Source organism: Triticum aestivum, chromosome 7A, assembly GCF_018294505.1.
Source record: "Triticum aestivum cultivar Chinese Spring chromosome 7A, IWGSC CS RefSeq v2.1, whole genome shotgun sequence".
In the NCBI taxonomy this organism is placed as follows: Eukaryota; Viridiplantae; Streptophyta; class Magnoliopsida; order Poales; family Poaceae; genus Triticum; species Triticum aestivum.
Window position 1 is genome coordinate 648,492,015 of NC_057812.1, and position 26,154 is coordinate 648,518,168.

The 26,154-nt window shown below is 49.2% G+C and overlaps 1 protein-coding gene across 1 annotated transcript; it reads right to left on the reverse strand.

The window, feature by feature from the left end:
* Positions 1-6,615: 6,615 nt before the first annotated feature.
* Positions 6,616-9,778, reverse strand: LOC123153644 (protein FIZZY-RELATED 2; the record flags this gene model as incomplete). Its single annotated transcript, XM_044572666.1, has 8 exons — positions 6,616-7,039; positions 7,138-7,206; positions 7,341-7,403; positions 7,491-7,592; positions 8,148-8,381; positions 8,920-9,024; positions 9,105-9,227; positions 9,401-9,778. Coding segments are annotated over 8 exons (1,134 nt in total), but the record flags the coding sequence as incomplete, so codon positions are not given.
* Between the last annotated feature and the right edge of the window lie 16,376 nt (positions 9,779-26,154).

The window sequence follows — 26,154 nt, forward strand, 5'->3', positions numbered from 1 at the left end:
TATAAAGAAGAAGGGTTATAGCTTGTATAAGTTAAAGATATTAGAGATGAAGAGGAAGTGTAATGCTTACAGCAGGCGGTTTGTTCTTGGTGTAGAAGGGACTCAGACCGGTTTGACTACAGACCAGTTCCGATTCATTCATAATCTTCTTTACACCTTCAGTAACTTCTTCCTCAGATAATTGGATGTTGCAGTGGTGTTGAGGATCGTCAACCTCACCGGTATATTCGCACATTAAACCAGGACGCCGGCTTAGCGGCAAGATACTCCAGGATATCCAACAGCGTACAAAATCCACACATGTTAAACTGTTTGCCATAAAGGCCCGGAGCTTGGCAATTTGAGGAGCATATTTTGCCCTTTCTGAGGAGCTCAGGCATTGTGGCAATTGATGAGTATTGGATAATATATGATCTCGGAAGCCGGGGAGGGGATTCTCATCTTCAGGCGAAGTGTCTCTGCAATAGAACCATGTTTGGTTCCATTCCTTTGGGTAGCTATGGTGTTTGGCATGAGGAAATTCCACTTTTTCTGCTTTTGAATCGAAACACCACCAAGCTCTGTATTCGGGCCATTCACGAACTTTGTGCGCCGGTTTAAGTGAAAGAAATCCCGGAACAATTCTGCAGTTGGTTCTTCCTGTAAATAGCTTCATAGAAGACTTGGAAATTGCATAAGTTGGAGACTGAATTGGGACCAATATCTTGTGGATGCAGTTGGAAGCTGGCAAGCACATCTCGAAAAAAAATTGACCTTGGCGGTTTGAAATCACGCCTATATGGTCAACAAAGATTACCACTTCGTCTTGTCTTGGGGTTGGAGGATTCTCAGTTCCTGGGGCTCGCCATTTGATCTCCGTTTTCTTAGGCAGAGAGCCGATGCTAACCATCTCATCCAGTTGAGCCTCAGTAACCCGGGAACGAGCCCAGTTGTAGGCAGTGAATTGTTTGGCCATTGCAAAGCGAACAAACTGAAAATGAAAGGCCGGTTTATAAATTATGCATGATCATACACAAGAGACAAGGGAGTAAGAAACGTACTAATATAATAAATGGTACAACCCGGAGACTAGTATAATGAGAAAGAAGGTAATGCTAGCGCAGGATTGATCAGACACTGTTAAACCGGAGCATAATTATGAAGGTAACATGCTCTTCCGGTTTATGAGAGGGCTAATGGCATAGACTATTTAGCCAATGTCAAATCGCTTATATTGGTGCGAGGAGAAACAGATCTCACAGTGATGTATAAAACTTTCGGATCTAGAGATAAGATAGAAAAGAAAAAATAATTGGATCTTGAAGGGGTGCAGAACTGAAGCAATTTTGGACAGACAGATCAGTTCCTTGCGCATAAAGATTTGTGATGATCATGGTAGGTAAGCTACGATAAGAGATGTATCAAGCATGAAGTGTCCATCTATTAAAGGAAGAACATGGAAGAATAGCACTGATGAACTTCGGAAGAACTGCGAGGAATATCGAAACCCTAGAATAGATCTATGGTGAAAAAAGCAGAGAACTTACCGGATCTAGTGAGGAAGCGGAAGGGCGCCGCAGTTCTCTGGTGCGTTCAGGGCGATGCAGCGGCCGAGGTCGTAGCAGAAATGATGGTCGATGGTGGCAGCGGAGTTCCAGAGGCTGAGCGGCGCGAGGAAGATAATGCGAAGAGGCACGGGGGGGGGGGGGGGACGGTGAAAATAACCCCTCGGTCCTATTTATAAGGCGAAGTGAAAAATGGCAATTCGTGAATTGAGGAGTCCAAAAAATGGATAAGTTAATAAAGGTGTCGCCTCGATAACTGGATATATATTAAATGAAGGAAATCTCCGATATCAACGGACGAATGATGTCACTGCGGTTTACAAGATCAAAAATGAAGACAAGAGAGAAGATTTTTTCTAAAGTGTGGAAGATTGACATGAACAAGTTCAAACCAATATAGGGCCTAATGTTGGGGATATTACTACTGGAGGTAAATCGGCTTTATGTAGCCGGGTTGACTCCTTGAAGATTAGAAGCCCATGAAGACATAAAGATGCTAGCGTTTACGGAGGGCCCAAAGGCGAGTTATAGTATGTAAATATAAACCGGCCTAGTCATGTAACTTGTATAGTAAGATGGAAAGAGAGAGGACGAACCGGATACGTCTATAAACTGGCTTCGGGACTCTGTAGCCCGGCGGGCTTCAACCTATGTATATAAAGGGACGACCCGGCCGCGGTTTAGGGACAGACAACAACAACTCGAAAGCCAGACAAAGCGGATTCGCTCCCTGGCCTTCGAAACCCTAGCAATACCAATCACAACTAGATGTAGGCCTTTACCTTCATCGAAGGGGCCGACTAGTATAAACTCCCGTGTCCCCTTGTCCAGTTTAACCCCTTTAAGCTAACCCGTTGCGATGGCTCCACAACTAAGTCCTTTCACGAGGACATCTGTCGTGACAAACCCACGACACCCAACAAAAATTTGCCATAGCAGCACTACCCTTAAAGGAGTAACGCCAGGCCCAGGGGCTCATTGCACGGGCTCCCTGCTACTAGAGGTTATATTCGGCTTCCCCGACAACTTCCGTAGCGAAAATTTAACATTCCAAATTGCTCCGTTCCAAAGTGGCTATCAAGCACTACTTGGACGCGAAGCTTTCGCTCACTTTAATGAAATACTGCATTATGCTTCCCTTACGCTTAAGATGCCCGGTCCACGTGGCATCATTACAGTGAATGGAAATATTAAGCGATCCCTGCGCGCCGAAGAGAGTGCGACTGCCTTGGCAGCCGGACACTAAAAAGGGCCTCACCAGCTAAAGCATTTGATAGGTCGTCAAGACCACGGACACGGTTAGACGAGTCCGGCGCAGCTATATGTAACTCACACAGGTTTGATAAGCCACACCCCAATTTCAAATACAAGGGGCTCAACGTGTGCAGACAAGTGGCAATTTTTACTCATCTTGAATTATACATGGTTTCTTCAAACCTACCTTTTTGCACGACAACTTTTCACCTAAGTTTCTCTCTTTTACAGATGACCATCGTGCTACACCCGTCCAGGATACGGCACAACGGAGACACAGGCGCAGACGTGCAGCAGGGACCCGCTCCAAGGCTTCTTTTTAGATTAAGACCCTGCTTAAACCTTTTTTACTGTCTCTTGTTGATACACATCCCTCGGATTCTCAAATACAATTGAGAAGGATGCTGATGTCTTGGCATGTGGCCACCTCAGAATAAACGCCCGTACCTGGACACAAGGGGCTTCTTACAAAGGGCACTATTTAGGCCCGGTTTATACCATAAAGACCGAATACCTTAGGGAGTGTTCGGTGTAGCGAGTTTGGCCTTATATGCATCAGCTTCGAATCATGTCTTTGGTCAAATGTTGGGTTTGCCCGGCTCCTATGTTTTGGTACCTTACGTTCCGCTCTATCGGCTAAGGTAGCACTAGGAGAACTACTGCGATTGTGCGTCGGGTCATCCGGACGAGCACCTCAGTAGAGAAAGCCGAAAACTAACTGTCATGATATAGCGTGAGACTGGTCAACCACTCGATGACCTATCGGAATGTTAGAATTCCTCCGCCTTAACGAAGGGCCGTTTCCCGGCCAGGCACGTAAGCACCCCGAATTCGGGAGAATGCGGAGCCAACAGGGGCTATATAGTAGCCCCACCGTCAAACTCCTATGGCTAAGTGAAAGTGTTAAAGCATTATAGTCTGGTTGCCTCGTTCGCTGCGCTATCACCTCCTTAATAGGACCAAGACATTGGGTTAAGTGTGAACACGTGTCATCTGCGAACACCTCCGCAATATATGCGTGGGGGCTGAAGCTGACAACTGCAATCTTTCAGGTTATACACATGTATACATAAACGGCCGCACAGGAGGCATCATATTACTTTCAGGCAAAAGTATAAACACAGCCTTAATAAATTTCATAAAAAAATTGTGTTTACAATGGGAATACATGTCACTCAAACATAATATTCTTCGAGCACTGGGCCTCTATCAAACGAGAACCTCTCCGAAATAGTGCTCGGCAGGCACTCGGCCTATGGCCGAACACTGCGCCGCAACAGTGGTAGCATCCATCTCCGCCCAGTATGCTTTAACACGGGCAAGGGCCATCCGCGAGCCTTCTATGCACGCCGACCTCTTCATCGCATTGATGTGCGGCACCACACCAAGGAACTGCTGCACCAAGTTGAAATAGTTGTTCGGCTTCGGCTTTTCCGGCCACAGCTGATCCACGATAGACCTCATGGCGAGTCCGGACAACCTATTTAGTTCGGCCCATTCGGCTAGCTGATTAGTCAATGGAAGCGGACGCTCTGGATCGTTGAATTGCGACCAGAACAACTTGTCCACTTCATGATCTGTTTGACCTTGGAAGTATTTGGCCGCATCGGCAGCACTCACCGCCAAGTCCATATATGCGTCTGCCGAACTCCACAGCCGATCCAGAGGGGCATACCGTGGATCTCCGAACTTTCTCCGTAGCATGAAGGGCTTCCCAGCCGCAATATCCCCGGCTTCACGCAGCTCCTCCTTCTTCGCTCTCATAGCAGAGCGGGTGTCTTTGTTCGCCATCGTGGCCTTTTCAAGGTCCATTGCCTTCGCTCGGTTTTCTTTTTCAAGGAACTGGCAACGGTCGGCAGTGTCTTTTAACTTTACGACCATCTTGGCCATCTTCTCTTTGATTTCGCAATGCGCGGCCTTCTCGGCTCTTAACTCTTCGGCTGCCTTCAAAGCAGCCCCATTACTAACACTTGCTTGTTCCTTGGCTTGGGCAAGTTCCGCCCGAAGGATCTCCACGGTGGCAGCTCCGTCTGCAGTCACAACATATTAAAGATACTGGCATCATGCTGCTCTTATTATGTGACATTCACCAGAAAAACATTACTTACCCTGTGACTCATCAAGCCGCTTGTTAACAAGCTCGATGTCGACGTCTGCTGCATCTAGTTGCCGCTTTAGTTCAGCAAACTCATGAGTCCGGCTAGCCACCGGAGCTCCCACTACCTGCACATTAAAGCGGTATGGTTATTGCCTAGGACTACGACCCTCTGCTTGCTTCCATCCTCGGCGACAACCAGAGTCTCAGGGGCTACTATCTACACAGGACACACCTAAAAATGTGCGGTACCATCACAAATGTACATCATTTTACGTACCTCAAAGCCCGTTAGTAGACTCACAAAGGCATCATGCAACCCATTTTCGGCGAATGAAATCCTTTCCATCACCGTGCCCATCAATGTACGGTGTTCCTCTGAGATGGCTGCTCACTCCAACAGCTCCCTCAGTACGTCCGACCGCATACCAGACGGTGTCGGACTCTTTTGTTTGCTCTCTTCAAGAGCCGGACGCTGAGGACTTCGGGTAACTATAGGATTATCTTCTGGCCTCACCGGATCTGGAGAGGCCCTCCATGACGACACTTCAAGGCCGCCCGCTTCTTGAGCGGGGGAGTCAGGGGGAGGCGTTTTGCTCTCCATCATCTCCGGAAGAAGATCCCCTAAAGACGAGCTCTGCTGAGAAGGGCTAAGATCCGAACTGCAAGATAAACGCTTCGGTTATTTTCCTCAGAGATAAGGCAGTATATCTCCACTATTAAAGTACTTTCTGATTACTTACATCTCGTTCGAGGGCTGATCCTCACGTGGACTTTGTGCGGCAAAAGCACCCTAAAATGCAGGACCCTCTAGTGGAGACTTCTTCTCCCATTTGGAAGCCTCGGTTTCCGGATCTTCAGAGGCAGTCCTCTTCCTTCCCCGAAGCGAGAGAAGGTCGGATTCTTCTCCTCGGTTATCCTCCTTCACGGAGGTGCTCATTCCCTCGGTTGGAATTGGTAGCGATGGGGGCCCGCTTTCGACCTCATTATCCCCTCTTTAAATTCATTTGAGGGCTCCGGGCAGGGTGCTAGCTCAAGCATCTTTTCCAGTACCGGATTCTCCAAACCCTCAGGAACACTACTAGAAAAACCCCTACTAATGGTGCACCTAATTTGGCCATTAATGGCGCATCAGTGGTGCGCCATTACTAGCACGCCATTAGTAATTTTTACTAATGGTGCACCACTGGTGCGCCAATAGTATCTGGTATACTAATGGCGCACCACTGGTGCGCCATTAGTATAGGCCAGGGTGCGCCATTAGTATGCCTCCCAGGGGCCATGTATACCCAGGTGCTTTAGCATACTAATGGCGCACTACAATGGGATGCGCCATTAGTGACCGCGGCATACTAATGGCGCACTGTCCAGTGATGCGCCATTAGTATGCTTTGTCATACTAATGGCGCACTGTCATGTGATGCGCCATTAGTATGAATATTAGTTTTTTTTATTTTTTATTTTCTGTTTTTTGCACAGGTTACAAAATGTATAATTTGACAAAATATAGACAGCACACATTACTAGTTTAAACTAATGGCGCACTCTGTCATGCACTGTCCGATCGCGACGTCCAACCAAAACCAATCACTCTCACATTCACGGACACAACAGTGACTGCCACCGCTAGGCTGTACTTGAAAAAATCGGATGATCAACATGTGGATTTTCACCCAGACAGATAATTTTAACCCACTGCATCCATCAGAGGACATGGCCAAATTCTGAATTCCTCCATAGGCCTTGACACAGGCCAGCGAGGTCCAGTTCTGAATTTCATGATGTTCTGAATAGAGCTACAGCTTGTATATCATCAGTCAAGCGCATAATCGACACGCCAACAGATTTCTCAGTTGCTAAAACAAGAGGAATTTCCCGCTAAACAACAATAGATATGCGCCGCTTCCAGCGCGGGAGAGGGGATCGGATCCGCGCTAGCCAGCCAGTCAATCATCCCCTGCCGTGCAATCTCTAAAATGGTGCTGGCTTCGGCGGCAGATGGACAGAAGGAGGTCGTGTGGGAATTGAATGGTGCTGATGACGATCAGCACTTGCCGCAATAACTTACAAGCTCGATTTCGTCGAGTCACCGGATGTAGCTCCTAACAAATGATGTCGCTCCAATGCTACTTAAGCTGTCAGAACTCTGTATATAATAGGAAAAAGGAAAGCAGTTAGAGGAACGCCGCCTGAAGTGGAGTTATATAGACAGGAAAACCATATTTTCAAACATCAAGCAAGTACCTGGGACTTGGGAGACGGAAACACGTTCCAAAACCGGAGCGTCTCGTCACCAGCACCAGTAACAATTGTCTGTTGATGTCGATATTGACAAGAAAAAAGAACAGTGAGAACAAATTACACTAGACACCTCTAACAGAAGAACAGAACTAAAACAAAATGTCAGGTCCATAGCATATATAGGGATCAAAGAGGGAGTATTTCACCTGTCCATCAGGGGAGATGGCTAAATATAATACTCTGAATGTATGTCCTGTCAACGTGGCAAGCTATACAAATAGAGAGAATGGACACAATTAATAACAAACGAGAGACAGTATGGTATAAATGAGCTACAGTGTAAGCTTGTGGCATACCTTTGACATCGTTGGATACCGCCACACTATTATCTGATTCTGGGAGTATCCGTGTGTGCTAACAAGCTCATTCACATTCTTTGACCACACAAGATTACAGACCTGTTAAGACATTTAGCATAATCAGTACATGTGAAGAGCAGCATGTTTTTAAATCTACCCCTTCCACAATTCTACATAAGCAATCCCATGCCTTCAGAACACATGATATCTGTGCAGGTCTCTAACATGACAACTACAAGAATCAATTTTATCTACAGCTACAAAAACATAGCAATTAAAATGTCCATAGACTGTTTCCAAAAGGAATCCATGATGCCATTTTGATATAAATTTGGTGCTTTCTAGAAGGATGGGACTATAAGGACTTCGGTTGCATTATATTAGAGCTGTATAGGTGATCCAAAACTTCAGTTTTTGTACAACAGAGCTCAGCCAGTCTTGATCTTTTCTGATTTTTGCAGGAAAACTAGTGAATTGGTATGACTGAAGTATTCAGTCAGTAACGGTGCTAAAAGGTTCTGAGAGTTATCCGGCTTAAGAGTAGATATGATTATACTTGAAATTTGGAAGTGCAAATAAGAAATCAATTTAATTCAAAAACACAAACAAGGGCTGCATGTAGCTGATAGATAAACTAGATAGCTAGATTATTACCTGACTCCCTGTATCCATGGAACTCAAGTGTGTATTTGTGGTCGTATTCCAAAATCTTATGCACCTATCTGCAGTTCCACCACCAGATGCAAGAAGGCCGTGTAGATCATGATGAAGGATGTTCTTGTCACGACTGCCAGAAGAAAGCAATGAAGAGTTCCATGCAAGAGCACCTACTCGCATGCGATGGCTTTCCATGGTTCTCATTCTTTTACAGCGTGTTGCATCCCATATCTAAATAAGATAACATCGAAGATGATAATCAGGAATTCAGAATTTAGACACCCTTGGAATGTCAAATTGTTATACCAATACCAAACATCAACAGGATTACTAAGTTTTACCAACCGAAATACTATGGGCTAAAAGTACACATCGATAAAGATGATGTTTACATTAGTTCAGGTTATTTACAAAACTTTATCGTTTCCCTCATCCATTGGTGGTATGTGCGCAGCACTGACTTGACGCATTGGTCATGATTTTTTTAGAAGAAATGGGTATAACCAGGAAGAAATAGTATCATCAACTAAGTAACCCCTGATGAAAGTACCACAATGCAAGGCCTGCTGGTGAGCTGTGGTAGTATTGCAAAATTCTGAAACTCTCACAATCTTACTTTGATGTCGTTTCCACAATGCAAGGCTTACTACTGTATTATTTTGTGTCTGAATTGAAGCTTTCGGCAAAAGTAAATTAAAGTGTCATCCTAAACTTTGACAGATCCTGAACATGTCATTTGATCAATTTCAGATGGGAGCAAGATGAAAACCTGGACGGTGCCTTGGTTAGTCCCTACAGCCAGGTGGGTGCCACGCTGCGCCCAACTCACGGAACAAACGGTGTCGTCCGCCCCCAAATCGCAGAGCTTGGTGACCTGCGGAGTGATAAACTTGTTTATTAGGATCTCTCTCTTCAATTCTCAGAAAAGAAATCGTGCGAGGATGACATTGATACCTTGCTGCTGCATGCATTCCACAGGTAGACGCAATTCCCCAATCCGACCGAGAGGACATTGTGCGAAGACCAATCCACGAGGTTGAGGTAGAAGTCGTCCTGCAATGCGGGCGCATCCAGCACCTGGCAGAAGCAGCAGGCAGGAGAATCACATTCCCGTGAGATTCTCTCTTTGTACAGGAAAATCATGAGGAAAGATGGAATCTTTGGCGACGAAAGAAGAAGATAAAGAGGAATTCCCCACACCAAGAAAGCAAATCAAGAAGAAACCATGAAATCGGAAGTAATCGACCAACCTTGTAGGGCGACCTGGGGATCTTCCTGGGGCCGGAGCCCTTGGGGGTGAAGATGCCGGGGAAGAGCAGGTCCTGGTCGTCCCCGCCGGCGAAGAGCGCCCGCTTGGCGTTCCTCGGCACCTCGGCCTTGAAGCGGAATATGTTGCCGCCGGCGGGGGAGCCGACGGGGGAGGCCGCGGAGGAGGAGGAGGCCCCGGCGGAGGAGGCGAGGCGGTCGGGCGTGTCGGGCCCGAAGAGCGCCGCGCGGAGGAGCGCGCAGTAGGGTGAGGGGGGAGCGGCAGATCCGGAGGCGGAGGAGGAGGGGGCCCGGGCGAGGTCGAAGAGCACGAGGTTGGATCCGGTGCGGCTGGGGATGAAGCGGTCGCTGTAGATGGCGCACCACGTGTGAGTGCGCCATTAGTACTTTTGCAAAAAAAGGAATAAAAAAAAAATAATAACATTAGTGGCGCACTTTCTGGCTGGTGCGCCATTACTAGTTACAACTAGTAACGGCGCACTTACTATGGATGCGCCATTAGTATGTTTGGACAGGCGCACTAGTTCAAAAAAAATTTGATACTAATGGCGCACCGTGGACATGGTGCGCCATTAGTAGTTTCAACTCTAATGGCGCATCAGAAGGTGGTGCGCCATTAGTATATACTAATGGCGCACCACCTGTCTGGTGCGCCATTAGTGTCAATCCCATCTATAGCCCTTTTTCTAGTAGTGGAAGCGGGGCCGAACACCGAATCATCTTCGCCTTAGTTAGCCAGTCCTAGTCAAAGAGCGGCTTCTTAGAATGACGTCGTGGTAAATAAAAGACGGTGTGTTCGACTAAAGGATTACTTACTTGGTCAGTGGTACGGCTGCTGCTCAGGCCCACGTCCTCGGTAGCATCCGGACACTCTATTTGGGGTCCGAAGAATGATTTGTACATCTCCTCGTGCGTCAGGCCGAGGAAATTCTGAATAGTACACGGCCCTTCTGGGTTGAACTCCCACATGCGGAGGGGCCGGCGTTTGCAAGGCTGGACTCGACGAACCAGCATGACTTGCGCCACCATAACCAGACTGAAATCTCCTTCGAAGAGATCGCGAATGCGGCTCTGCAGTATAGGCACGTCCTTGGCTGGACCCCAGCTCAGTCCTCTGCTAATCCATGACATCAGTTGTGGTGGAGGGCCCGAGCGGAAAGCAGAGGCAGCCACCCACTTGGCACTTCTAGGAGCTATGATGTAGAACCACTCCTGTTGCCATAATCCGGATACCTCTGGAAAGGAACCTTTGGGCCACGGAGCTCCTGCTATCTTACTTATTAATGCCCCTCCGCATGCTGCATACTGCCCCTTGACCATCTTCGGCTTCATGTCAAAGGTCTTGAGCCATAGGCCGAAGTGAGGGGTAATGCGGAGGAAGGCCTCACACACGACAATGAATGTCGAGATGTGGAGAAAGGAGTCCGGGGCTAGATCGTGTAAATCTAGCCGTAATAGAACATCAAACCCCTAACAAAGGGATCCAGGGTGAGGCCTCGCGTTAGGTTTCTGGCCTCCCTCAACTTCTTGATGTCTTCTTCCGTAACGGAGGAGGGCATCCATCGGCCTTGAAGGCTAGATCCGGACATGATTGAAGGTCCGGAGCGCCTCACCTGGGCTTTGGGTGTTAGAACTCGAGGCGGGGGAAGGATTCGATTGAGCACGGGAGGGAAAAAGTAAAAGCCTTGTCCCTTTATAAAGAGGGTGAATATCAAGCATCCTCTCCGTAGCCGTTTGGGACTTGCCTATAATCTAGGAGTCCTAGACACGGTTGGGTTACCCACACCCGTATTGATGAGAATCCCGTGATAAAGGGGACACGATCTCTGCTTTGACAAGACGTGTCAAAAAACTGCCTCGCGTTATTTGTGGGGCTAGTTAAATGAAACGGTTCGAATAATCACTGGGCCATGACATGATGTCGTGCTGCCAAAACAAGTCTGCAAATTATATTTGTGAAAATATTATTCTCTCTACGGTGGTATGAGGAACTTATTTTGCAGGGTCGGACACTATCCTTGTGTTCAAATTCTTCCGTGATGTATTCGGAGGAGGAACCCGCCTTGCAATGCTGAAGACAATACTGCGCGCTGGACTCATCGTCATTGAAGCCTGGTTCAGGGGCTACTGAGGGAGTCCTGGATTAGGGGGTCTCCGGACAGCCGGACTATCTCCATTGGCCGGACTGTTAGGCTATGAAGATACAAGATTGAAGACTTCGTCTCGTGTCCGGATGGGACTCTACTTGGCGTGGAAGGCAAGCTAGGCAATACGGATATGTGTATCTCCTCCTTTGTAACCGACCTTGTGTAACCCTAACCTTCTCCGGTGTCTATATAAACCGGAGGGTTTTAGTCCGTAGGACACAACAACTACAACATACAATCATACCATAGGCTAGCTTCTAGGGTTTAGCCTCTCCAATCTCGTGGTAGATCTACTCTTGTACTACCCATATCATCAATATTAATCAAGCAGGACGTAGGGTTTTACCTCCATCAAGAGGGCCCGAACCTGGGTAAAACATTGTGTCCCCTGCCTCCTGTTACCATCCGCCTTAGACGCACAGTTCGGGACCCCCTACCCGAGATCCGCCGGTTTTGACACCGACAGATGCCATGGAGCCCCTTCCCCAGGAGATCGTCGGGCGTGAGCTGAACATGGAGGCGGCGGCGGAGATCGATGAGCACTAACCGTGGTAGTGGTCTTTGTTTTGTTTAATTAAGATCACTAGTCCTTAATGTGTTAGAGTAATGTTTAGGTCATCTAGCTCTATTCAATTGCTGAACTTGCTCGATTAAGAAGTGTGGGTGTGCTGTAGTCTCCTTTGTGTACCCAAATTATGCAATAACGTGGATGACCACTGTAACCAGGGAAATTGGAACCAAAATTTTTTACGTTCAAACTCATCACACACGGGTTAAGCTATCTAAATCGTTTGTGATGTTCACATGTTGTACACAGTTCTGAATAGGGGACCATGTCTGATGACACTTTGCGCACCAGTTTTTTTGCTGAAGCGATTCCAATTTTTTCGGCTTCCGCAGAAATATCTACCTCCCCGCCTCTCCCCCTTACCAAAAGCCACATTTCCCCTGTTTCCGCCTTCCTTTCCAAGTTGAAATATTCACCCCTTGCTTGCAGCGCCGCCTCCTCGCCGGCAACCCTCCTTCACGTTGCTCGGCCTCGTCTATCCATGGAAGTAATTCAAATCCGACCCCCATCCTCCTCCTCCCATATCCCACATGCCCCGAACGCCGGCGCGACACCTTCCACCCAAATCACCGACCCCTCCACCAAATAAGCGCTGCCCTAAGCCATGGTGCACGTAGTATAGCCAGGATCTCAATGACCATTTGGCAGTGGAGAAGCAAATCGCGGTCGCACACATAGATGATGTCGCAATGGCTACCATTCGTGCCGACCCCCAGATCTTGGAGGCGCACCTCGCCGTCGAGGCCATCATCAACGCCTCGTGCGCCAACGACGCGACTCAGTTGGCTGCTTTAAATGACAGTTCATGGCGTTTTCTCGAGCCCACCCTTTTATCTGTTTGGTTAATTAGTTGTCGTGTTCAGTTAACTATTTGGTTCAATTCTGCAAATGTGATGTTCAATTCTTCAGGGTGCAATTTTGTATTGTCCTCCATGTGAGAAATAAATTGAATATTTCTTTACAAAATACATGAGAAACAAATACAATTGCTATATTTCCAAGTTGTCAAGTATGCTTGGTTTGGTTAACTATCTAATCTTCTAGTATGTTATACATTATGCAATGTGGTGCTCAGTTAACGTTTGGTTCATTTGTTGTGGTGTTTAGTTAACTATTTGGTTCAATTCTGCAATGCGATGTTCAATTGGTGTGGGTGCATTCTGTTATTTTATACCATGTGAGAAATAAATCGAATTTGGTTGTACTGAATACATGAGATACAAATATAATCGCTATATTTCCAAGTTGTTAAGCATGCTTGGTTTGGTTAACTGTCTGATCTTCTATTAGGAGTATGTTATATTGTGCAATGTGGTGCTCGGTTAACATTTGGTTGATTTGTTATGGTGTTTCATTAACTGTTTGGTTCAGTTCTGCAATGCGATGTTCAATTGTTGTGGGTGCATTATGTCATTGTATACCATGTGAGGAATAAATTGAATTTGGTTGTACTAAATACATGAGAAATAAATACAATCGCTATATTACCAAGTTGTTAAGCATGCTTGGTTTGGTTAACTGTCAGATCTTCTATTAGGAGTATGTTATATTGTGCAATGTGGTGCTCAGTTAATGTTTGGTTCATTTGTTGTGGTGTAAAGTTAACTGCTTGCTTCAATTCTGCAATGCGATGTCCAATTGTCATGGGTAGAATTTTGTATTGTTGTGCATGTGAGGAATAAATCAAATTTGGCTGCACTTAATACATGAGAAACATATATCAAGTGATATATTTCCTAGTTCTTGATCATGCTTGGTTTGGATAAATGGGTTTTCCATGTGGCTTGAATTAATCTGATGAATCAGTAATGTGCTTATTTTTCATCAACATATTTTACTGATAGCCTGCGAACCCTCACTTAACCTGATGACTAATAACTACCTTATATGTGTTGCAGGGAAACAATGGGAAGCACTAAGGTTTACAATCGAGGTTTGCACGTGCATGGTCCTTTGTGTAATAGCACATTATTGTGCAATTGTAGGAACCATTCTAATATTTCGGTTTTTAATAATTTGGTCTTGCACATGTAGGTCCTGCTGTCAGAGGTTTCGACCCACTGTTTGACCCTTTTTGCATATGGGGAAATGGGTTGTCCATGAATATCAGTCAAGTCAAGAAACTCAGAAAGATTGTTAGGATAAAGAAATTAGCGACAAAAAATATCAAGATCTTTGTCTGCACAATGAAGAAAACATCAGTTCACTACAGGATGGTACTAACTATTATACCTTGCCTTTTTTATTTCTTTTCCCCATTTCCAATATAGAGAAGATATTTATGCATGTCGGTGTAGAAAAGTAGGGGCTCTCCTTTTGCACCCCTTTACTTGTGCACGGGCAGTCAGAACCACGCCCACGGACACACTAAGTAGGGCAGAGGAGGGAAGCTGGAACACAAGACGACCAAAGCAACGCCAAGACCAGAGGCGCAAAGAGAGCAAGAGGGCGAGGTGGACTCCCTCGGCAAGACCCTTGCCGGGGTGGCTTCCGCGGCCTCAGCAAGATCCTTGCTGGGTCAACTTGCCTGACGCCAGCAGAGCGCGCCACCCTTGAGCCGAAGGGGTTCCAACACCATCGACCACATTGGAACCAAGGCTCGGGAGGCACCTCCGTGGTGGCATGCAGATCTTTGTAGAGATCATAAATACACAAGATCATACAAGAACCAGAAGACGACGATCCTTGGCGAGATCCTTGCCAAGGAAGTCCGCGAGACCCCCGGCAAGATCCTTGCTGAGGACGACCGCGGTGTCATGGCAAGACCATTGTCGGGCCCCGGCAAGGCCCTTGCCGAAGACACCTATGGGGCCGCAGCCAGGCCCGCACCTGCCAAGACCCCACCGCCGCTCCCACACAGCTGCCAACTCGACCAGCTAGGCAGGCAGCTACGTGGCAGCACGCGGCCTCCACACCAACTCAGCAAGCACCTGCGTGGTGGCATGCAGATCTTCGTGAAGGCTCCACCACCATGCCAGCCCAGCAGCTAGCCAACGTGGCGCTACAACGCCTTGTCAGCTTGGACGCGCATCGGATCCAGGCGAGGAAACGACAGCTGGGACGAGCTTCTTTGCCGTCCCCAATAAATCAAGGGGGGCACGTCGGTAGCGCATTAAATGCGTTTGTCCGATGATGCCAAAGGATAGACTCAACCACTGTACACCTTTCCACCTCCTGTGTGCCACTGTGGCGACCCCTTTTTCTATAAAAGGAGGCTCGAGGCATACTGGAGAGGGATTCAAATCTTTTGGACTAGACGGACAGCGCAGCTAGTTCAGGAACACAAGAACACTCAAATACACATAGAAGCAGCACTAGGGTTTTACGCGTCTCTGCGGCCCGAACCTGGGTAAACGATTTGCATGCTGACGTCCAGCCCTGCTCTTTGCACAACCCCGCGCTCGTCAACCGTAGAAGGGATCCCAGTGACCCCATAGGTGTCGTTTCCCATCGACATCTCTGGCGCGCCAGGTAGGGGGTGCGCAGTTGTGAAAATCCGGTCTAACAGTTAGTTTAGCAATTCTTCATCGCCATGGCTCCCAAGAAGAAGATGATCACAGCGATCGGTTCGTCGGGGGCTGAACGGCCCGTACTAGTGCGGGCGAGTGGTGGGGCGGTCGCGGACGGAAGCCGAGGCGCAGCTCGCGAACACCCGCATCGCTCTGGCAGCCAAAGCCTGGCGAGCGGCGTCGTTCGCAGGCGGCGTGGGGCCCTCCAGTGGCGGTGTCATGCCACCCATGGGCGGCGCGACGACTTCCGAGGCGCCTACGCCGGCACCCCCGACGTGCTCTTCCCAGGTTGTGCGCGACGAGCAGCGTCACCACGCTGGTGACCCTGGGCACTATCATGGGAAGAGGCATGTGCATATTCGCGGGACGTAGAAGGCCAGCACGCGCGCCGAGGCGCTGGCGAAAATGGCGTACAGCCGCCAGGCCATGATAGAGATCCTTCTAACGTGGTTAGAAGTCAGAGTGTGTCATGGTCCATGCAGCTTTTGTGACCACCCACACCAGCAAAAGCTTTGGCACGCGCGCAGTTGCTCCTCGACTTTCCTCCTACTGCGCAAAAGCTCGACGAGTGGAGAGCCACCATCCGAAGCCTCGTAGGTGTTGCCAACAAAGATGAGCCATGACCGGCGGGGCCCTCAGGCCGGCGCTACGTCGAGCCACTGCATGCCAGTGGTGGAAGGATCGGGGGTGCTGCAGCCACGGTGCACTCCCCTCCTCCACGCTAGCGATCGCGGGTGTCGATCCATCATGACGACTCTTGTGATAACATTTCCATAGCATCGTCGACCTACGGACCCACCACGATCAGCGCAAGTTCTTCGGGAGCGAGCCCGTGAAGACGCTCGAACAACCATCGAGCGCTGGCGCGATGCACGCCACCAGTCAGATAGGCGGGCGGGGCCCACTATGGACCACCCAGCACCGGGGGCTCTGGCGACCTACCCTACGAGGTGGGTTGCCCAGCCTTTACCCGTGAGCTGCGGCAGTTCCAGTTGTCCTCCCACCGCACGTTCAAGCCTGACGTTGGCGAGAAGTACAATGGCAAGACCCACCCGTCAGAGTTCCTCAGCATCTACACCATCGCGATGCAAGCTGCTGGAGCCCGCGACGACAAGGTGCTTGCCAATTACTTCCCATTGGCACTCAAACCCATTGTCATGTCATGGTTGATGCACTTGCCTGCGGATTCCATTTCTTCTTGGTCGGACTTGTGCCATGAGTTCGTTGGCGCCTTTACTGGAGGCCACCAAGCTCATGGCCAGGCAAGCGATTTGGATATCATCCCACAAAAGGAAGGTAAAACTCTGCACAAGTACATACGAAGGTTCAGCCGGGTGCAATACAAGATCCCAGATGTTCATCCTGCCACTGTGATCAGTGCATTCCATCAGAATGTGCGCAACCGCAGGATGCGCGAAGAGCTGGCGATGAACAAGGTCAAAGATGTGGCCGAACTTTATGTTCTGGACGATAGGTGCTGAGGGAGTCCTGGATTAGAGGGTGTCCGGATGGCCGGACTATACCTTCAGCCGAACTCCTGGATTATGAAGATACAAGATTGAAGACTTCGTCCCGTGTCCGGAAGGGACTTTCCTTGGCGTGGAAGGCAAGCTTGGCGATACGGATATATAGATCTCCTACCATTGTAACCGACTTTGTGTAACCCTAACCCTCTCCGGTGTCTATATAAACCGGAGGGTTTTAGTCCGTAGGACAACATATAGAACAACAATCATACCATAGGCTAGCTTCTAGCGATTAGCCTCTCCGATCTCGTGGTAGATCTACTCTTGTACTACCCATATCATCAATATTAATCAGGCAGGACGTAGGGTTTTACCTCCATCAAGAGGGCCCGAACCTGGGTAAAACTTCGTGTCCCTTGCCTCCTGTTACCATCCGGCCTAGACGCACAGTTCGGGACCCCCTACCCGAGATCCACCGGTTTTGACACCGACATTGGTGCTTTCAATGAGAGTTCCTCTGTGATGTCGCCATCAGGAAGGATGCCTCGCCCCGTCTTTAAAGATGACACCATTGCTAAGGGAGCTTTGGCTGTCGGCCAAACCCTCCGGCTAGGTGGTTTTCTCATGACCGCCTGTTCGGCTTCTGCGCCGACGATGACCTCTCGAGCCATCGAAAACAATCTTCATGTCAGCTCGGAACTCATCGAGCAGTTAAATCCAATGGAGCTCTCCTCCATAAACGGGCTCTTGGATCGCATCGCCGCCCTAGGAGTCACTACGGATTACGACCAGATTGGGCCTAAGCCCGATCTGAGAGAGATTAACTCTCCCCAAGTCACCCATCACGTTGTCGTGGTAGAGGGACAGTGCGGCGACCCTTCATCTATCTTAAGGACTAGCTACGTCCGGATTCCTGATCCATCAAGCCGGATACCCGCGGAGGGGAGGATATCACTCAAGACCTGAACTCAGAGTTAGGCGATGGGTTGGATTCATTGGACAACATCCAGGAATCCAAATTTTCGAGTTCGGAAATTCCTCAGCCTCTGAGTCTCAGATGGGGTTAGGCTTCGGATTTAATTCCACCCACCCACCCGAACATAAGCGATCTATCCCAAATCAGGCAAGAGCCTGAAGAAACAGTACATCATTACTGGGCCAGATTCCTCCTGGTTACGAACAGGATAAGGGACTGCCGCGAGGAAGACGCAATCTCAGTCTTCTGCAATAATTGCACGGACAAGGGAATCCTGAATGCCATAAGTCGCCGTGATATTACACGCTTCACTGACTTGGCGTCCATTGTACGAAAATACTGTGCGATGGAAAGCGCCTGGAAAACCAAAATAAAATTTTGGGACGATTCGGCCCTGAATACAAACCCAGTCCGAAATAAAAGGGTGCATCATCGCCAGACACCCGGGTCAAACACCAAAAAGCAAAAACCCTCTACAGGGCATGGAACCGTACTGGAAGGATGGCTTAATGGACCCTGTAAAATTCACAGTACAAAGGACGCCACACCAACTCACAGCCTTAGAGCATGTTGGATACTCCAGCAGTTGGCCAAAATTGGCGAAGATCTCCTAATTCCGGAGGCCACAGAAAGCCACCCCAGAGACACCAATACGGTATTAATAGTCTTCGGGACTTTCGCATCAAATAATATGCGAAAAAGGACACTCTGCAGCCTTGCCGAAGTCTACCAAGTTGCAACAATAAACCCATGGAGTGACATGGCTATTAACTTTAACGCCAGTGATGAACCTAAATTCTGAACAGCCCGAGCACCAGCCGCATTGGTCCTCAGTCCAATAGTGGACGGCTTTCGTCTTACCAAGGTACTCATGGACGGCGGCAGCGAATTGAACCTCATTTATGAGGAACCCTTCAAAAAATGGAAATAGACTGGAACCGCATTGAGTGAAGCAGCACAACCTTTAGAGGAATAATCCCTAGTCAAGAAGCGCACTATATAGGAAAATTCACACTAGATTTGGTGTTCGGCACGCTGGATAATTACAGGTCCGAAGAGGTCACGTTCCATGTGGCTCCATTCAGCAGCGGTTATCACGCTCTGTTAGGGCGGGAAGCGTTTACAATCTTCCAAGCAATACCCCATTACGGGTACATGAAGCTCAAGATGCCTAGGCCTAAAGGGATCATCACTCTCGCTAGTGATCCGGACATAGCACTCCGCGCCGAAAACAAGACAACCGCATTGGCCCTCGAGGCACTATCCGAAGCCCTAGCGGCTGAGGAACTGACTGCGCTGCGCTCCATGGTGAATAGGGATGATGTGGTACTCGACAAAAGATCCAAGTCCACCTCCTTTAAACCGGCGGACGAAATAGTCAAATTCTAGGTCCATCCAACGGACCCCAATAAAACAGCTTCCATCGGGGCACAGTTAAACCCTGATGTAGACACCGCACTGCGAGAGTTCCTATGAGAGAACTGAGACATTTTCGCCTGGCACCCTTTAGACATGCCAGGAATCCCACGCAGGCTCACCGAGCATAGCCTAAATATCCTAAAAGTTTTTGAACCTGTCAAACAAGCTCTTCAGCGTTTTTCCGAACCTAAGAGACAGGCTATGGGAGAGGAGCTAGCAAAGCTATTGGAGGCCGGATTCATCAGAGATATAAAACATCCGGACTGGCTAGCAAACCTGGTGATGGTACCAAAGAAGGACAAATCCTGGCGCCTGTGCGTTGATTTTAAAGACCTTAACAAGGCTTGCCCAAAGGATCCCTTCCCCCTCCCCCGCATCGATCAAATTATCGACGCTACCGCAGGACACGATTCGTTGTGTTTCCTCGACGCATATTTCGGCTACCATCAAATCAAGATGGCAGAATCAGACCAAGCCGCAACGACATTTATTACACCATACGGCCCATTCTGCTTCAACACAATGCCCTTCGGGCTCAAAAACGCCGGCGCAACATATCAGCGCATGATTCAGACATGTCTGGCAAACCAGATCGGCAAAACAGTGGAGGCATATGTAGATGATGTGGTCGCCAAAACAAGACATGTCGAATCTCTAGTAGACGACTTGAGGCTCACATTTGATAACCTCCGAACATACAACATCAAGCTCAACCCGGAAAAATGCGTTTTTGGCATCCCAGCCGGAAAGCTCTTGGGATTCATTGTATCCGGTAGAGGAACTGAAGCAAATCCAGCCAAGATCCAAGCTCTGTCACAATTGGATATCCCAAAGGACCTCAAACAAATACAAAAGTTAACCGGATGCGTGGCGGCTCTAAGCCGCTTTATCTCCCGCTTGGGAGAAAAGGCCCTACCCCTTTACCGCCTCCTTCGGTGCACCGAACACTTTGAATGGACGGATGCAGCCACGGCCGGACTCGACGAAATAAAAGCCATACAAACCCAGTCCTGGCCGCGCCAAACATTGGCGAACCAATGCTATTGTATATTGCAGCAACACATCAGGTTGTAAGCGCAGTGCTCGTCGTCGAACGAGAAACGGACGGACACAAATTCCCCCTTCAAAAACCGGTTTGTTATGTGTCCACTATCCTCAATCCATGCAAATCACGGTACCCGCATTATCAAAAGATCGCTTACGCGGTATTCATGGCATCCCGGAAGCTACGACACTACTTTCAAGAGTGTTCAATAACAGTAGCCTCGGAAGTACCACTTAACGATATTATCAACAACCGTGACGCAACGGGCCGGATTGCAAAATGGGCCATTGAGCTCCTCCCATTCCACATAACCTATAAGCCACGGCGAGCCATCAAGTCGCAAGTTTTGGCCGACTTCGTCGCAGAATGGACGGAGGCCGAACTCCCTAAAGATTACGACACATATTCAAATTGGATCATGCATTTTGACGGCTCCAAGATGTTGGCCGGACTAGGGGCTGGCGTCATTTTGACGTCCCCCACAGGAGACACAGTTCAATACGTACTCCAGATTATGTACACAAACTCCAACAATGCAGCCGAATATGAGGCCCTTTTACATGGTCTCCGGATGGCAGTATCCATGGGAATTCAACGCCTAGAGGTGCGCGGGGACTTGAACCTCGCAATATCCCAAATAAATGGAGACTTCGATGCCAAGGATCCAAAAATGGCAGCTTACCGCAACGCCGTCCTAAAAATGTTAGCTCGGTTCGAAGGGCTTGAATTTCACCATATAGCCCAGAAAACAATCAGGCGGCAGATGTCCTGGCACGCATCAGCACAAAACGCGATGTAGTCCCCCCCCCCAACATCTTCTTGGAAAGGTTGTTCAAGCCATCTGTAGTATGGAAAGGGGAGCCGAACAATAACAGCCCGGACCCAACCGCACTGCCCGACACCGAACATTCTGACACAATTGGAGGCTCTGCCAATGAAATAACACCTTCAGCCCATGTAATAATGGCCGTCATCGCCCCGTGGACAGAACCATTCCTCGCCTACCTTACTAGGTAGGAACTCCCGAGGACCAAAATGCGCTGCATAGTGCGGCGATCCAAAGCCTACAAAGTCCATGAGGGACAGCTTTATAAGAAAAGCACTACCGGAGTCCTTCAAAGGTGCATCTCCGAAGAGGAAGGGCAGAACCTCCTGGCTGAAATTCATGCCGGACTTGGCGGTCATCACGCTGCAGCCCGGTCCCTTGTAAGCAAGGCCTTCTGTACAGGCTTTTATTGGCCGACGGCTCGGGCAGACGCCCAGGACTTAGTCCAGCGATGCGTCGGTTGCCAGCTCTTTGCAAACCAAAGCCATATGCCACCCACCGCCCTCCAAACTATCCCCATCACTTGGCCCTTCGCGGTCTGGGGGCTTGACATGGTTGGACCCCTTAAAGGCGGAACCCACAAGCAAAAATACTTACTGGTCATGGTGGATAAGTTCACCAAATGGATAGAAGCCAAGCCTGTTAAGACGGCCGAATCCGGACCGGTGATAGACTTTATATCCGGGGTTGTACACCGTTACGGCCTCCCCCACAGCATCATCACTGATAACGACACGAACTTTACGGTCGACGAGGTAAAACTCTGGTGCAAAAACATGGGCATCAAGCTCGATTATGCTTCCGTCTATCACCCACAAACTAACGGCCAGGTCGAACGTGCATATGGTCTTATCATGAGCGGCACCAAACCCAGATTAGTGCGGTCCCTCAAGGAATCTAACATACACTGGGTAGAGGAGCTCGACTCCGTACTCTGGGGGCTGCGGACCACGCCGAATCGCACCACCGGATACACAGCATTCTTTATGGTGTACGGCGCAGAGGCAGTTTTGCCTTGCGACATAATTCATGACTCACCTCGAGTGCGCATGTACGAAGAAAGAGAAGCCGAGCTCGATCGGCAGGACAGTTTGGACGCATTGGAGGAGGAGTGTGATGTGGCAAAAGTCCGTTCCGCATTCTATCAACAGCAGGCTCGAAGATACCAAAGCAGAGAAGTACGGGCCAAAAATTACAACATTGGCGAATTAGTTCTATGCCTGTCGGACAAGAAAAAGGACAAACTCAAGCCCAAGTGGGAAGGTCCCTTCATAATTGACCAAGTCCTGACTGGTGGAGCGTATCGCCTGCGAGATGCATCAAATAACCGACTCGAGCCGAACCCATGGAACGCAGCCCGTCTCCAAAGATTCTATGCTTAGCGCCGGACTCTATGTTCGTCTCCTTCCTTTGTCCATTTTTTATATACTGTTTGTCTTACATTTCTCTCCTTCTCCCCTTCCTTTCTCTTATAACCTTTAAAGGCTCATCAAATGACGTGCTATTCGCACTCATTAAACCTGGGGGCTTCTTTTACCAGAAGCTTATTTATACGGGCTTCATGCCCAACACATGTGTGACACTTCCGCATATACCTTTTATTTCACCATTATATGCATCGATATGACTTAAGTTTTGGCCAAGCTGGGTTGCCTGGCTCCTATGCTTACCCCTATGTTCCCGATTATTCGGCTAGGAAGTAAAGGGAGCACCTCTGCTATTGTTACTGCCGGATCAGCCGGATGTGTACCTCAGACTAGGTGAAGCCGAAAGCTAGCGTTCTTAAGGGAATATTCGACGGTGACCTAAAAGATGATCTTTTTACTTATTTATTTATGCGCCCCCAGATGCTTTTTCCTGCGTCTTTTTCGTAGAATGGGCATGCACTTTGGGGCATGCCTCCCAGGGAAAGGAACCCCTAACGGAACTATTCTCCCTGGAAGATGTTTCTTACTAACCATGTAATATAACATAACTAGTCAGGCACTTGTCTGTTCACGCACTAATGACCCCTTTGCCTGGTCTCCATGCATTCCCCGGTTCTTATATAACAGCATGGGAATTCGGACACACTCCGGACCGTCAGGTCCCGAGGCTGAAGCGAAAAGGTCGGCCATGACAAACGATCTACAATCCGGCTAGAAGGCATTATAAATGTCAATTACATTACATAGTCATTCTGACTGATTGTATTCCTCTTCAATACCATCTAACAGACTGTCTAATTTACAGTCCTGCTGGGAATACTTTGCGGCCAATCCTACTTGGCCGTATACTAAGCTTACAGGGATCTGCTTCCCATCGGGCCCGACAGGACCGACCTGGGCCATGTGGTTGGGGTCAGCCTTTGTGTACCGCGTCTTCACCATGGCCCAGGCCTCTAGCGCCTTGACGGCAGGCCAATATCTTCCACAATCGGAAGCGCCGTCGTGCCCCCTTTAGCTTCTCCGCAAGCTCTCCAAGACCTTCGGGCACGAAGATGGATGGCCACAGGGCCTGGGCGACGCCTCGCATCGCCTTCCGAACTCGCTCGAGCAGTTGCGAGAGCTCGGGAAGAAGGTCACCCGTAGAACCGGGCATCTCCTCTATAGGACGACCTGTTAGCACACCTACTGACATTACTCTGTTAGTCGACTTCCCCGCTGAACTTTTTTTTCTCCAAAGGTTCGTTCAAGCACTTACTAAATATGCCACGCCGAAGCCGCTGATTCTCCTTAACGGAGTCTGATAGCTGGGCACGAACATCTTTCAGCTCGATGCCCAGCTTGGTGTTGGCATCTTGGAGATCGTTCTTCTCCCGCCTCACCTTTGTCAGCACCTTCTCACCAGCCTTCAGCTGGCGTAGGAGCTGTTGCCTTTCCGGATTCAATCCGGCGCCATCTGCAATTCCATTTTTCAGATTCGCACCCATGTCGTGCTTCGCAAAATACTTATCTTTCGAAGTGTATATTACCAGAGGGGGTCTCCTTGGGCTCCCCTGCCACGGCTAGTGCGGCCTCAAGTTGGGCTTTGCACTCTTCCAGCTCCTGGGGCAGTAGGGAATTCTTTTCTGTAAGAACCTGCATAACACATGATCCTTAAATCAGTTACACTAACTGTTTCAAGTCTCGGGGGCTACTGGTATATATATATATAATTACCAAAATTTTCTTACCCGTATGTCTTTTACATATTGCTCCGTGGCTCTGGCTAGACCATTTTCAGCGGCACGGAGGTACGCATCTCCCGAATTGAAGGCATCTAATGCCTCTCGGGAGAAACAAGCGTCGCGAAGAATTGTCCGGCGATGCATGTGGTTCATGGCACTCTCCACCTCAGAGTTGGTGGCAGACAACCTGTCCACGTCCTCCGTCGGAGGAGCGTCCTGTGCGCGCCTTGTGTTAGCCTCCGCCTCCGGACCAGGCTTTGGAGCCTGGCTGGTGGAGGCGCGATTGGCAGCCTCTCCGGATATGGTCCGGCGAGGTCTCTTTGTCCTGAAGAGAGCATGAATGTTAACATGCCTTGAAGGTATAACACCTGGGATAAGGGGGCGCGTCATACCTTTGCGCTGACGTCTCGATCCAGACTGCACCTCTTTTCTGCCCACGGGGCCCTACGGCCCCTCGTTGGCTTGTTGCCGCAGGTTCGGCCTCCCGTCTCAAATACCTCCCCTGCAAAGCTCGGTTGTAATCAGGAAACTGAAAACGCGAGAGGGCGGACCCCTATTTGGGGTACTGGGACTTCGATCTTAGTTACCTGGGAGGCCGGGATTATCCCAGGGTAATCGGCCGTAATGGCCACCAAGGCGTTGTCCTTGCTCAATTGATGAAACACTCCATCAATCAGCTCCACACATAAGTCCGGATCCTCTTGAGAGGCCGGTTCGAGGGACCGTCCTGGGTCCTCGGGTTGTGTAGGAGGGTTGTTTATTTCTTTAGTAGCCTGGCGCAGTTCTAGCGTTAAAGTCGTTAGAATGAATATTTAACAATGGGAATATAAAACGGATGGGCAAGTAAACCACTTACCCAGCTTGGGGGATTGTACATAGAAAATCCACCCTGCGGGTTGACGCGGAGAAATTCCTCCTCTTCTCCCTTGTACAAAGCGGACAAGGTCTTTGTTAGGGCCGCAGCCGAATCCGGTCCCTTACGGCCGTAGCGGGTGGCGTCATCCTCCCCGTTGAAATCCCACATGGCGTGGCCTCTGTACTGTAGCGACTGCACCCCTCGCATGATGCATGCGGCCATGACCCCGATCATGGTCAGTCCGGAATGAGCTAACAATCTTATCCGGCTCATCAGGTAACGGACATCCTTGTCACTTTCCCTCTAAGGGCTCCGTGGATGCCAACTTAGGCGCTTCTTTAGTGGAGCACTGTCGAACTCAGGGAGGCCGATCTGGACAGGATCTGGCGGCGGGACGTCCTCTATGTAAAACCATTCCGAAGTCCGGTCCTCGGACGCTTCTTTGGGGTTCCGGATAGATATCTGGTCCCGGCGATGTGCCACACTTCGGCTCCGCCCACTTGATATATCGACCCCTTCTAAGAGCGGGGCACAAGGCAGAATAGCTCCTTCCACAGCCCAAAATGGGCCTCAACACCCAAGAACAGCTCGCAGAGGGCTACGAAGCCCGCGATATGCAATACGGAGGCAGGCGTAAGATTGTGTAGTTGGAGGCCATAGAACTCTAGGAGCCCCCGGAGAAACGGATGGATTGGAAATCCGAGCCCTCTTATTAAGTAAGGGACGAGGCATACCCGCTCTCCTTTGGAGGGATTAGGGGCACTCTCCGCTTGCTCTC